The following is a 13,893-nucleotide window of genomic DNA, read 5'->3' as shown; positions in this document are numbered from 1 at the left end:
AAACCGGCCCTTGAGGTCCTGAAAAGCCTCCTCGGCTGCAGGGGACCATCGGAACATCACCTTGGACGAGGTCAGGGCGGTGAGCGGGGCGGCCACGGTGCTGTAGCCACGGATGAACCGTCTGTAAAAGTTGGCGAATCCCAGGAAACGCTGCAGCTCCTTCCGGGAATCAGGGACCCGCCACGAGGTAACCGCTGAAACCTTAGAAGGATCCATCTCCACACTTCCTTGACCCACGATGTAGCCAAGAAAGGCGACCGAAGAAGTGTGAAACCCGCACTTCTCCGTCTTGACGAACAGCAAGTTCTCCAGAAGTCTCTGGAGGACTGTCTGGACAAGATGGACGTGTTCTTTGAAAAATCAAAATGTCGTCCAGATAAACAAAAACATAATGATCCAACATCCCGGAGTACGTCGTTCACCAATGCTTGGAAAACTGCAGGGGCATTGGTAAGTCCAAATGGCATACCAGGTACTCGTAATGTCCCCGAAGAGGTGTTGAAGGCGGTCCTTCCATTCGTCCCCCTCGCAGATTCGTACCAGGTGATAAGCGTTCGTAGATCCAGCTTAGTGAAGATTGTAGCCCCCTGTAGTACTTGAATGCTGATGAGATGAGTGGCAAGGGATAACGATTCTTCACTGTGACGTCGTGCAGGCCCCGATAGTCAATGCAGGGTCTCAGGGTCTTGTCCTTCTTCGCCACAAAAAAACGCCCTGCTCCTGTGGGTGATGTGGAAGGACGAATAATTCCTGCAGCCAGAGAGTCATTGATGTAAGTCTCCATGGACTTCCTCTCCGGTGCCGAAGCGAGTACAACCGGGCCTTGGGTGGGACTGCGCCTGGATGTAGCTCAATGGCGCAGTCATAGGGCCGATGAGGTGGGAGAGATGTCACCTTAGCCTTGCTAAAAACCTCCTTAAAGTCCAAATATTCTGCCGGAACCCCTGTGACATCCGGAACCAGGTTCATATCCACAGATAGTTGAGGTGCGGAAGCCTGCTTGAGGCAAACCTGATGACAGGAGGAACTCCAACCTAGGATGGACCCAGTTGCCCAGTCATGTTTGGGTTGTGGCGGCGGAGCCACGGATAACCAAAAAATCAGAGGGATTTGGGGGGACCGTAGCACATGAAACTGGATTGTCTCATGGTGGTTCCCCGACATGAGCATATGTACCGGTGTCCGTCTGGTGTGTCACGTTCCCAGTAGGTGACCATCCAAAGCATTAGCCGGTACCGGCTGGAGCAACCGAACCTGTTGGATGCCCAGCTGTAGTGCGAGCTCCTCGTCAATGATGCTAACATCTGGAGTCGATAAAAACAGCCAGAGCCTGAGATTTGCCTGTCAGGAGGAGTCGAGCATGGCACAAGGGTCTTAGATTGGGGATCAGCTCAGAGGTTTGGCCCACCAGTATACTCCCCATTACTGATGAGCTCTGCCTTTTAACCGGACAACGGGAAACCAATATGTCCAGCCTGACCACAGTAAAGGCAAAGATTACCTCTTCGACGTAACTCCCTCTCCTCAGAGTTAAGACTGGTACGACCCACTTGCACTGGGCTCGACCTTCCTCGTACCGTGAGTTAGAGTAGGAATGGGAAGTTCTCCGCCGAAAACCGGAAGTCGAAATCTCCCAGAAACCGGAAGTTGTTGTCGCGAGCAGTGGCCCGCCGCTCGCGTCTGTTGCTCTCCTCTCCGGGTCTGGATTCGTCTGTCATCCGAGAGGTGAGCTCAATCAAACCCATCCAAGGAAGCAGGGAGATCATAGGAAACCAGCTCATCTCTCATATAATCCGCATCACACTGCGCTTCGTTCCAGCTGCTGCTGCGGCGGCTGCTGGTGCGGAAGTCAATAGCGTAATCCACCACCGTGCCGGAACCCTGGCTCAAACTCAGCAGACCTCCGGCAGCGTCGGGACCCAGACGAACGGAACCAAACACCTTCCGCATCTCCGCGGAAAATGCAGCAAAAGAGGCGCAGGCTGAAGTGTGCTGCTCCCACTCTGCAGTTCCCCATAAATGGGTTCTCCCCGTCAGATGATTAACGGTGAAAGCTACACGAGCCGCCTCGGAGGCGAAGGTGTGTGGCTGCAGTGAAAACAATATGGAACAGTTTGTGAGAAAAGGACTGCATCCCTCCTAAGGTAGCTAAGGTAGCTACCGTGACCTCCTGTCTTTGGATGGCATCCTCAACCCTTTCAAAGCGGTCTCTAGGAGACCCGGTGTTTGCTTGGTCCATTTCTGGCCAGATCGTTCTGTCACAAACGAGCTGAGGACTAAAATGCAGAACACGGGAAACCAGGGATAGTCGGTAATCAGCTTTATTGATGGCAATAGGCTGGTAGGAGACAAAACGGCAGATAGTAGGCAAAGGGCTGGTCGGGGACAGGCGAGGGTTCCAGGAAAAAGCAGGACGGGAGTCGCAGGTACAGAACGGGTCAGGGAGCAGGCGAGGCAGGCTGGTCAGGGACAGGCAGGGTCGAAACCGGGAGAGCAATCTGAAGGGTAATGCGGGAAAGACTGGCATGCTGCAAAGTACGATCTGGCACGGAGGTGAAAGTGAAGTGGGCCTAAATACTAATGGAGCTGATGGGTGTAACAGAGTGAGAGAGAGACAGGGTGTGACTACCAGGTGACTAAGGAAAGTTAATGCAGAAAATAGGTGAGTGAGAAAGCAGACTGTGACATGTACAATGTTAATGTTAATGGATTATTTGAACATTACATAATACTATCATTTAACTATGGATTAATTTCAGAGAATGCAAATTGGTGATACATTTATATTGTTTTGGCTCTGTACCACACATTAGATTCATAATTATTCAATATCTAATAATAATGTTCATGTTTTTTTGTGGAACAGTGTAAGAACCCTTTTTCTCATCCTTATGTTGTGAGCAGCGGGACAGTGAAAGGCGGTGTGCAATCAATTGGAATGAAATCATCCCTAAAAATAAAATGTATTTAATTTTGTAATGAGATGAATTAATAATTGATTCTGACGATCTAGAGGTTTAGAAAAAAAGGCTTAAAAATACCATAACAGTGCCCATTTGCTTCAACTTTGGTTCATATTTTCTTCGGCAACAATCTAAATCAGTGCAGACCTGAATGTTCTGTATGATGCAAGATTGAACGGAAATTAATATCCTGCTAAACAAAAATATCTGAAATCGTGTTAGCATGAACTAAAAAATTGTGAGCTAAAGCCTTAAGGTTACAAAAATGATAGTGAAAAAGAGCAAGCTAAATTTAGTCCTACCCTGGTGGTTTGTCCCAGTCATCCTCACTGAACCCTCCGTCACTGAACAGGTAGTTCTTCCGGCGTCCAGGTGGAGGTGTGGTGCTGCGCTGCTGCTTGGCGCTACGCCACTCGTGGGGGTGGAGGGCAATACCAGCGGCCTGGTGGTTGTATGTACCTGCAGAAGGAATACAAAAACGACATGAAGTACTCATGTATAGTTTGCCATTGTAGGAGAAACCGATTACTGTAAAGAAATGTTCTGGCTCAGAGCACTGGTGGCTAAGCTACATGCTAATCACGCTACATACCGCGCTATCAAAGCAGTGTGTGGGCAAGGAGAGCTATTGTGACTAGTGCTGCGTACCTGGACTCACATTCAGGTTCAGGTCCGGACTCAAGTCCAGAGGTTCAGGTTCAGGTCCGGACTTATAAGTCCGGACCTGAACCTATGGCTTGTGTCAAGTTGTGTGAGTAACTAAAGTGAACTTATTGTGAGCTAATTATCAATTGAAAATTAACTCATAATCAACTCAAATTCAAACTCATCAGGTTTATTGTGCTCCCTTCCAACTTGTGTCTACATTTCTCTACAAAGTACAAATGTAAAAAAAACACTGTTTGCCACTTAGTCTACAAATGACTTATGACAGCAACTACAGTGAACTACTACAAAGTTCAAACATTTATTTCATTTACCAAACTAAAGTAACCAAACAGTCCCTGAGCTGACTGAGCCTAAATCCCTAAAACATTGCTGAAAGGTAGAGTGTAGAGTAGACTATACGCATTACACTGTTACACACCTACTATACAGTATACACTGTAGTGGCTGTACAGTCAGAGTGTACTGTACTGTCTGTACACCATGTATTTTCTACAACTCTACATGTGTACATTATACAGTACATACTACATACATAGTGATGTACATACATACTGTTAGAAATTAAAATCAATGTTGATATAGCGTAATTTTGAATTAAATACACTATTTAATTTAAATCAGTTTTATTCTGAAAAAAACGGAAGTTCACACTATTAACGTAATACTTTTATTATGAAAATTATTCACTTCCGGTTAGCATTAGCATGTGGCGAAATGCTACGTTTTCAAACCATGAATCGAAGGTGAAATGACATGTGATGTTGTAGACTGAGCACACTGGGATTAGCACTCATTTATTGACGCTGAATAACGTTTATCAGGGAATGTTTAAATAACCACGGACAACAGAATATAGGTAAGTGCTAGTTTTTTTGCGAGTCCAAGTACCGGTTCCCGACGTTCCGGTTTTAACCGGACTTGAACCGAAACCTTTTACAAGTCCAGTACCGGTTCGGCGTACCGGTACGCAGCACTAATTGTGACTCACAGATACACACTCTAAGGAAGATTATAATCTCTGGATTTTAGTCAAATTAAATGTGAGTCATTACATGAATTACCGGTCAGTTGTGTGGCAACGTTAGCTAGCTTAACTTGACTCAACAACACGGACAAAATCAGTGTTACTGTACAACTACAACTTCAAGGCAAACGGAAAACAACAGACACAACGTAAGTATATCTTTAATTGGAAGATGTATTCCTAATCTTGATCAATTTTTTTTTCTACTGTAGATAATTTTTTGGCAGACTACTGTTAACTGCATCGTAGCGCCACCGTCATGCCATGAATGAGACAAGTTTTCTGTGGTTTGTTCAGAAGACAGTAATCACCTTGTAGTCTTTAGTTATAATAACAGCAGAACAGGTGAGGATATGGTATTTACACTGCTATGGTCAGTTAAACAGAATAGATTAACCGAAAAGGATGATGTCCGTAGCCTACAGGCCATAAACAGGCTCGGGAGGCGACACAACAAGGATTCTGTAATGTTGTGAGGAAATCTGTATTAATAAATGTAGTCTATCCTCCACCATCTATTTGTTCAATCCACTTCTGCATATATTTACACCATTGTTAGGGGGCTGACCATTTTTAAAGAGTGCTCAGTTACTTCTGTACAGATAAATACACATTTCATATTATAAATATAACCATTTGGATTTGGGATGTTTCCTTGCTATATGATAACTATAAGGGTCTGCAATTTGTTATGTCCTCTTGAGCATTTTTAAGAGCCACTGCCACCACGGTTTACATGCGACAAATGTTCCCCTTCCAATTCAGCAGTCCTAAAGAGTTTTTTTTAATTTGTTTTGCAGTGTAAGGCAATTTTGAACTTTAATCATCTTTTTTTTAAAATCTGGGGCGGCAGTTTCTCAGTCTCTAGGGATTTAGCTTTGGAACCGAATGGGAACTTGTTTGAGTCCCGCAAGGACCAATATTTGCTCTGACACCTCTGTCTTTTCTGTCTGTCAGTGAGTTTCCTCATGTGGGATTTATCTAGTGATGTAGGGAAGATGGAGACACTGTTTGGGCTTCCTTCCCCCTGTGGGATTAATACATTTTCTCTTCCTCTAAAGCAGGGGTGGGGAACCTCCGGCCCCCGGGCCGTATACGGCCCGCGAGACAATTTGGTACGGCCCTCGAGGTAATTTATAAACACAAGCAAAAAAGAAGAAAATTAGACAAATCTATACCGCAAAAAAATTAAACAAGCGAGTGTCTGTTTTTCCTAGCCAAGGTCAGGGTCCTTGAACACAACACGAGCCTAACGTGTCATCACGTGGTATATGTCTCGTCTGACAGGGGTGTAGTTCTGACGGAGGGCACCAGAACGTCACTCCGGCACTACCCATAAGGAGCCGTACACATGCCGCAGTTTTTGCGTGGCTGTGTCTTTAGTTGAAAGCCCAGTGGCGATCTGTTCATCTGTCATGCTGATCATACAGTCAATAACTTTGTTGTTATTAGCATCTGGTTAGCTAGCTATGCTAACGAATATAAGAAGCTTTTTCTCCAACCAGTGAGGTAAAGGCACATCTTTATATGATCATTATAGTTAAGAGAATAAAGTAAACAGGTATAAAATACTAATATGACAGTAAAACAAAGTTGTTATTAATAAACAAGAACACAGTTTGAAAGGTGAGTGATTTGTAAAATATCCATAAAGAAAAAGAGATCTGCTTCAACATTTAAAAAAAAATCTTCCCGGGGGAGCATGCCCCCCCCTAGAGGAGGTTAGCTTTCCCCCCCCCCCACATTTAAATCATGTCCACATGGATAGGAAACTAAATACTTTTGCACACATCTTGTGTCCATATCTTTCTGTTTTGGTGGTCATGCCACAACCGTGCACGTGCATGCATGCATGCACGAGTCATGGTAAAATATCTGGATTAAGAGGTTGTTTTTTCTTTGCACAGCATGAAAGAAAGACCAAATGAATCTGTGATTTTAGTATTTTTAAGCAGAGGTCAATAACTTGTATACGGCCCTCGGAAGATATTGTACAAATTGAAATGGCCCTTGAGAGGAAAAAGGTTCCCCACCCCTGCTCTATAGCTTACCCTGGCTGCCATATCCAGCGTCCATCCCTGAGCCGTCCCATGACTCCATGGCAGAGTCCACGCTGGGTATGGTTGTGGAGTAAAGCTCTGAGAGCTTATTGGTCTGTTGGCTGTCCGTCAAATCATCCTCCTCAGTGTCACTGATCTCGTTTTCCGTTGTGTCCTCTGCCTCTGCTGCCTTCCTATCCTCTATATCTTTGAGAGAAAAGAGCGGAATAAAGTTGATCCAATAAATTATCATCAAACAACAAAGACAATGTTGATTGCAAGTCAGAAGCTAATGTTGATACGATATGTATAACTGTTCACATTGTGTAAAAACTCAAACATTTATGAACGTTTTTTTGGGGCTTTATAAAATGAGTGTGTGGCTGATTCCCGAAACACTGAGTTCAATTAAGAAGCTTGGAAATCTTTATAAAGATAAAGCAAATTAAAAAGTTGTTTCATTGCAACTTCATGGTTTAATTTCTATATTTTAAAATGTATATTAAAGACCTTCTAATTGTATAAAAAGCTCTTAATGGTTCTGCAACCTCTTATATCATCACTTCTCCTTTGTTTGATGTCCGATGGACTAAGGTTCTCAACAGCACGCTTTTTTATTATTCCAAAAGTTCCCCAAAATAAAATTGGGTTAGCTTCGTTATTATTAATATTTTTTTGTAATTTGTTTATTATGTATATAAATACATATATTTAAATATATATATAAAAATAGATATATTTGTATATTTATATTAATACATAAATATGTATTTATCATTTACTTAATATTTATGATTTTTAAATTGTGTCTTTAAAAAGAATATATATATATATATATATATAATTCATACACATACATATATTCTTATTATTGTTCATTTATTTATTACTTTATTACATTTTAAATGTTGTCTTAATATTTTAAATTTTTTTATATATTTGGGACTTTTTCTTGTATTTTTGATCTTTTCATAAAGTGCGCTAGAATTTGAAAATACACAGCCGGAAAAAATCTGCCACTTCCTCACAGAGCCCCTCCTCCAACACACACGAACATGACCAATGAGATAAGTTTGTGATAAGCACGAGATAAGTTTGTGCCCAGATGGAAGGCTGACAGGCAGGTAGGCCATCCAGTTATTTTAGCTGGGCCGGCTAAAATTATTGGTCGTGCTTTTTACAGAACTACGGCTTCCACAGATGACCTTTTTTATGGATTTTTTGTCAAAGCACAATATATTCATTGCTATCGGGATGTTAAGAGCATTCCATGGAATATAACAAAAAGTGTATCTCGAGCCGGTTTCTTAAACTCACCTACCCCACCTTTAATGTCAAAATAAAAAGAATGTGCCATTTTATTTTTTATTCCGTCTTATTTATATCTTACTTTTATACTGAGTGGATACTTTTGGATACTTTTATTTTATTTATTATCTTATTATTTTACTCATGTACTATGCTGCATGTGTGTGAATATGTTTTACCTACTTGAATGATTTATTGTTTGTGTTTGAGCTGCATCCTGTTTATTTATTAGAAACACTTTTCATACTGTCCAGTTGTTTTTTGATCTTGAGAGTTACGGTCTCCCCAGCCATCTGCAGCAGGTGGATGGCCTCACTCAGGGGCTTCCCTTTCAGACTGATGCTGTTGATCGCCAGGATCCGATCCCCTACATGAATAGCCCCTGTCCTGCACACACATGAAAACATCACACAGTCACACACCCAACATAATGCACAATTATGTTCTATGCTCACATCAACAGATGACTATCACACGTGAGGTTGAGATACGTCGTAGGTAATTAAGATAATGATTCATTATCATGAACGGGAAGTCAAGAGTAATTTAATTAGATCATTTTAAATTAAAAAAAGACCATGACTTTGTACAGACTTGTTCCAAAACATACTGTATGTGTATACACATGTTAGTTATAGGACACAGTATACAAACCAGAAACACAAGGCTGCAGCGGATTTAGGAATTTATTTTTAAGTTATGAGTGTTTCAACTTGATTTATGTTAACAACTGCATGACTAGTGAAGGGTCACAGCAAGGTGACTCTGTCGACCTTTAGTCCCATTATCGCCGGCCACCGCATGAAACCAGAGTTAAAGCAAACCAATCCTTTATCCTGCGGCCTACTTTGATACAGATATTAATGCTTTAGATCACTAATGTCACCCTGGTCATAGACAAATATATCACATGTACATGCCCAAGGGTGTAACTTTGGTTTGAGAAGTGGGGGGGACACAAAACAGGGGGTCCTCCGCAATGAAACATTTTCTCAATTTAATTCCATTTCCTGCCTTTCTACAAATATATTAGGGACTATGGTGTTAACAAATCCAAGACAAATGTGTAGTGTGTATATAATGAGTGTGCACACTTATCTAGTATCCTATCCATGTGAACCTGTTTTATTTGTGATGACCTAACATCCTCTAGGGGGGTCCGGGGGCATGCACCCCCGGGAAGATTTGTTTCTTTAAATTGAAGCTAAATGCATCAATCTGGTGCACTTTGAGGGCTGCATTAAGAGATGTATGGATACAGCTCTCAACACTCATATCACAGAACTGTATATATTTCAATAATCAAAAACCATTAGAATATGCTCACAACCAATAACACATCATTGATAAACTCATCTCCTATCTTTATCTTACCTAGTTTGCATTCTTTCTTTTTATGTATGCATATTTTACTAATCACTCCCCTTTTCTTTATTTTGTAGGCTACTGACCTATAGTAGCCTACACATTGGAAGGATTTCTTAACTTATTTTATATGCAACTAATATTACATAGATGGAAATATTTCTTTACAAAGATGACCAAACCGTTTGAGACCCACTGAGATAACTAGACTAAAGTTTACAATCTAATCGCTCAGAGTCCTTTACCTCCCTGAGCTGACGTTATCTCTCTCAGTCCGACAGGGAGGACTCTCCCTCTCCTTATTGTTGAAACAGCTACTAATCTCCGTTAGCTCCGAGCTAGCACCAGATGCTAACAACAATTCTCTCTCTCTCACACACACACACACACACACACACACACACACACACACACACACACACACACACACACACACACACACACACACACACACACACACACACACACACACCACACACACACACACACACACACACACACACACACACACACACACACACACACACACACACACACACACACACACACACACACACACACACACACACAGAAGGTTGTGAAGGTTTCCTTTTGATATCTTGAGTTTCTATTTACCTAATCTGGTCAACCAATACCAAGGCTCACAATTGGCTAAAAGTCAAACTAGGTCAGTGCGAACATGTTCCATGTGCAACAGAATACTTTCGGTTTTGAAATCGGTTTTGATGACAGTTCCTTGATTTTAGGATGCAATAAAAAAAAAGATACAATAAAAAAAAATAGAATGAAAATATTCATTTAAACAAAGAAAATGTGCGATACAAAGAAAATTGATAATACAAATAAAATAAATAATGTTACTGTATAAACAATAGTAAATGGTAGTTAAAGTAAAATATCCAATAAAAAATGTATAAAACATTAAATAAAAAGGGATTTCTTTCTTTTTTCCTCATCAGCAACATCCCCGTTCTATTGAATGATTTTGTGTTGTTTTATATTTTATATTTTTTAGCTGCATCCTGTCTAATCCTGTATGATTTTATTTTAAATAAAATACAATAAAAATATAAACACAATAACTTTATATTTATATAAATATTTAAAGCAGAAATGTTGACCTAGTCTTACTGTGTGAAAATGAGTCTATTTACAGTATCGAGTGCTTTTAGCCATCAGGTCTGTTTCATCGACGAAGACAGAAAATACGAAAATGACATCACAAACTCCAATAAAGAAAATCTCTTTGGGTGCGTTTTGGTGGAATAAAGCGTGAGCCTGTTATAAAAGCATTTTATTTAGAAGTTTATATAAGCTGTATTTGCCAGTGGATGATTATGACTCAGAGCCATTACGTCATGTTGAGCCTGTTGCTGTGCACACTGGCTGCCCTGCCACCTCTCCACTGCATCATGCTCTTCATTATCTCACCCGTCAGCGCCTCATCACGTGGAGCCTGCTGCACACTCAGCTGCTGCCGGGGAATTCCTCTATTTATTGCCCAAGGCATCTCCCGTTATTTCTCCTAATAAGGTTTCCCCCCACTGCTTCATGAAGCCTGAATAAGGCAGCACAGGTCTGGGCTAAAGTTTTCTTGAGTGCCAGAATGATCCAAATTAAAATGTTCACTGCAAATAATGGAAATGGGACAATTCTGACTAAATCAGCAACCGCGCTTGAGAGTCAAAAGGTCGTGACCCTAACTTTACTGTTAGGACCTTTGACACCAAAGCTTTATAATATAATAATTGCTATTCTGACTGAGGATGGAGGAAGCTGTCTTGAATCTGTAGCTCTCTGCCTCACCAGTGCTGCTTTCTGGGGGTCAGCAGAGGTGTGGAGACATATGTGTGAACACTTTTCATGAGCCAAACAGAATTCACACTGGAAAACTTTATTGGTGGGACTAGTGGTCTGTGAGTCCAAAACAAAACAAAAAGATCTAATCCTTATTATATTTTTATTAATTTGATTAGACATTTTACTTTAACTTCAATTGTTTGTATACATATCTTTATTTTATTTTGTGCTTTCCTTTTTTGCACATTGTTAATTGAGCTTTTTCTTTATTTGAATATTTTTGTTCTATTTATCTTTTATTTGATTTCATTCTAAAGTTGAGCAACAGTCACGGAAACCAGTTTCTAACTAAATAAAGTGTTATCTTGTTATACGTACGAAGAATAATTCCAAACTATAAAAAAATTAATTTGTGTAGTTTACCAATTATTATTCCGTGAAAGGTGCCTTATGTTTACATGCAGTATTATGTTAACCCCTAACAAACATGTTCCTCAAAAGACCCAATGTACAGCCAACGTTTCAGCGTTTCAAATTGAATCTGTGTTTTATTAGTCGATACAATCTGCTTTCGTGCCTTTGCTGTTACAACATCCAATTGTGCATATTGTTCAAGAAAAGTAATACAAATATAGTTCCATACAGAGATGGAGTACTCGAGTCCTGGACTCGGACTCGAGTCGGACTTGAGTGCCGATTTTCGGGACTCGTGACTCGACTCGGACTCGCGCACTGATTGACGCGACTCGGACTTGGACTCGTGAATTCTCGCACAGGATGACTTGGACTCGGACTCGTGAATTCCCCCCCCCCACGATGACTCGGACTCGACTCGTACATTGACGCTCCGACTTGGACTCGGACTCCAGCACATTTTCTCTGGAGTCTGATGTCCTCTATCCTGTATGGCGAGTTCACGTACTGGGCCCCGCTGTTCCAGTCTAGAGATGTCTACAGACACACCCCGTATCGTGCTGTATGCTTTCACACATTCTGCTTCCACATTGGAAAAGAGCAGCAAAATGCTCGTTATGTGGAAACAATATAGAAGAGAAGGCTCCGTAACACATTACTCTAAGGATCGAGTTCAGACATATAGGCTGTCTTGAACACTATCATCAGAGTAACGTGATCTAATCAATAAATAAAGATTCAGCCGATAACGAAAGCACATACTTAACATGCAGAATGACGTCATTTTGCATGCCAAGTAGCCATGTGCTTTCTGGGGATAAATCTTTATCGGTAAACTGATTTAACCCGTAAAAGTTCCTTCAAAATAAGAGTCCCGATCTTATTACTATCAAAATAAAAGTGCAAAACGAAAACTTTACCATAGGAAAATATTTGCATACAAATATAATCACTTCTCTAAAAGGTAACTCATTTTAAATATAGTTTATTTATATATAATAATAATATGAATATTAGAAATAAGCTTTATATTTGTATAGCACCTATTACCTAGCCAAACTCGCTTCACAGCAGTTCAATAGACAGGATAACAGCAATGTAGAGGAGCAGCTACATTTCAAAACATATATCCACGAAGATTAATACATGAAGACTTGTGACTCGGACTTGACTTGGACTCTTCTTAAGTGACTCGGAATTGGACTCGGACTCGAACACAGGTAATGATGACTCGGACTCGACTTGGACACTCCTTGGGTGACTCGGACTCGGACTCGACTACGACTCTCCCTTGGTGACTCGGACTTGGACTCGGACTCGAAGAGTGGTGACTCGAGGGTGACTTGGACTCGTGAATTGGTGACTTGACTACAACACTGGTTCCATAGTACTAATAGTTGTGTAACACTTCACATGGTGCCTGATAAGATGTGTTTACCGTACTAAGTGTTGGGATTAAATGAAGTTAAAATAAGGTATTTCTTTCATTTAGTCATTTATTTTTACATTTTAATATAGTTGTTATAATAGTTCAGTAGCACTCATTTTAATTTAATTTTTGTTATATATATATTGAAAAATGTAGGAACAAAACAATTACCTCCAGCTGCTTTACTGCTGTGCACGAGCTCCAACTGGTAACCTAGATTTCTAAGAGGAGATATTGTGTGTGTGTGTGTGTGTGTGTGTGTGTGTGTGTACCTCTCGGCCAGGCCTCTCTTGGTCAGGCCGGATATAGTGATGGGGTCGAAGGGCTCCTCGGTGCCTGAGATGGTGATGCCCAGAGGGCCCCCGTACCTCTTCAGCTCCACTGTGTAGATGATGCTGCCCGAGGTCTCCTGCTCATCTGAGACACACACACACACACACACACACACACACACACACACACACACACACACACACACACACACACACACACACACACACACACACACACACACACACACACACACACACACACACACACACACACACACACACACACACACACACACACACACACACACACACACACACACACACACACACACACATTACTCTAATGTTTCAACTCCATAGATGATACAGCCTGACACACACACACACTTGCTAATTATTTTACATGTTATCTGTTCACACTCTAACACATGCATATACAATGGACACACACACACACACACACACACACACACACACACACACACACACACACACACACACACACACACACACACACACACACACACACACACACACACACACACACACACACACACACACACACACACACACACACACACACACACACACACACACACACACACCACAC

General features: G+C 41.3%; 1 protein-coding gene across 1 annotated transcript in view; it reads right to left on the bottom strand.

The window, feature by feature from the left end:
- Positions 1–13,893, bottom strand: part of grip2b (glutamate receptor interacting protein 2b) — a 366,783-nt gene that overhangs the window by 30,489 nt on the left and 322,401 nt on the right. Inside the window, exons 15-18 of the mRNA XM_034082549.2 lie at positions 13,284–13,428; positions 8,251–8,390; positions 6,708–6,902; positions 3,266–3,422 (exon numbers count right to left, since the gene is read on the bottom strand). Coding sequence (XP_033938440.1) covers positions 3,266–3,422; positions 6,708–6,902; positions 8,251–8,390; positions 13,284–13,428 — 637 coding nt within the window. The remainder of the gene's footprint in view (positions 1–3,265; positions 3,423–6,707; positions 6,903–8,250; positions 8,391–13,283; positions 13,429–13,893) is intronic.

Source organism: Pseudochaenichthys georgianus, chromosome 5 (assembly GCF_902827115.2).
Source record: "Pseudochaenichthys georgianus chromosome 5, fPseGeo1.2, whole genome shotgun sequence".
Classification (NCBI taxonomy): domain Eukaryota; kingdom Metazoa; phylum Chordata; class Actinopteri; order Perciformes; family Channichthyidae; genus Pseudochaenichthys; species Pseudochaenichthys georgianus.
This window is presented reverse-complemented; position numbering and strand designations above follow the sequence as displayed.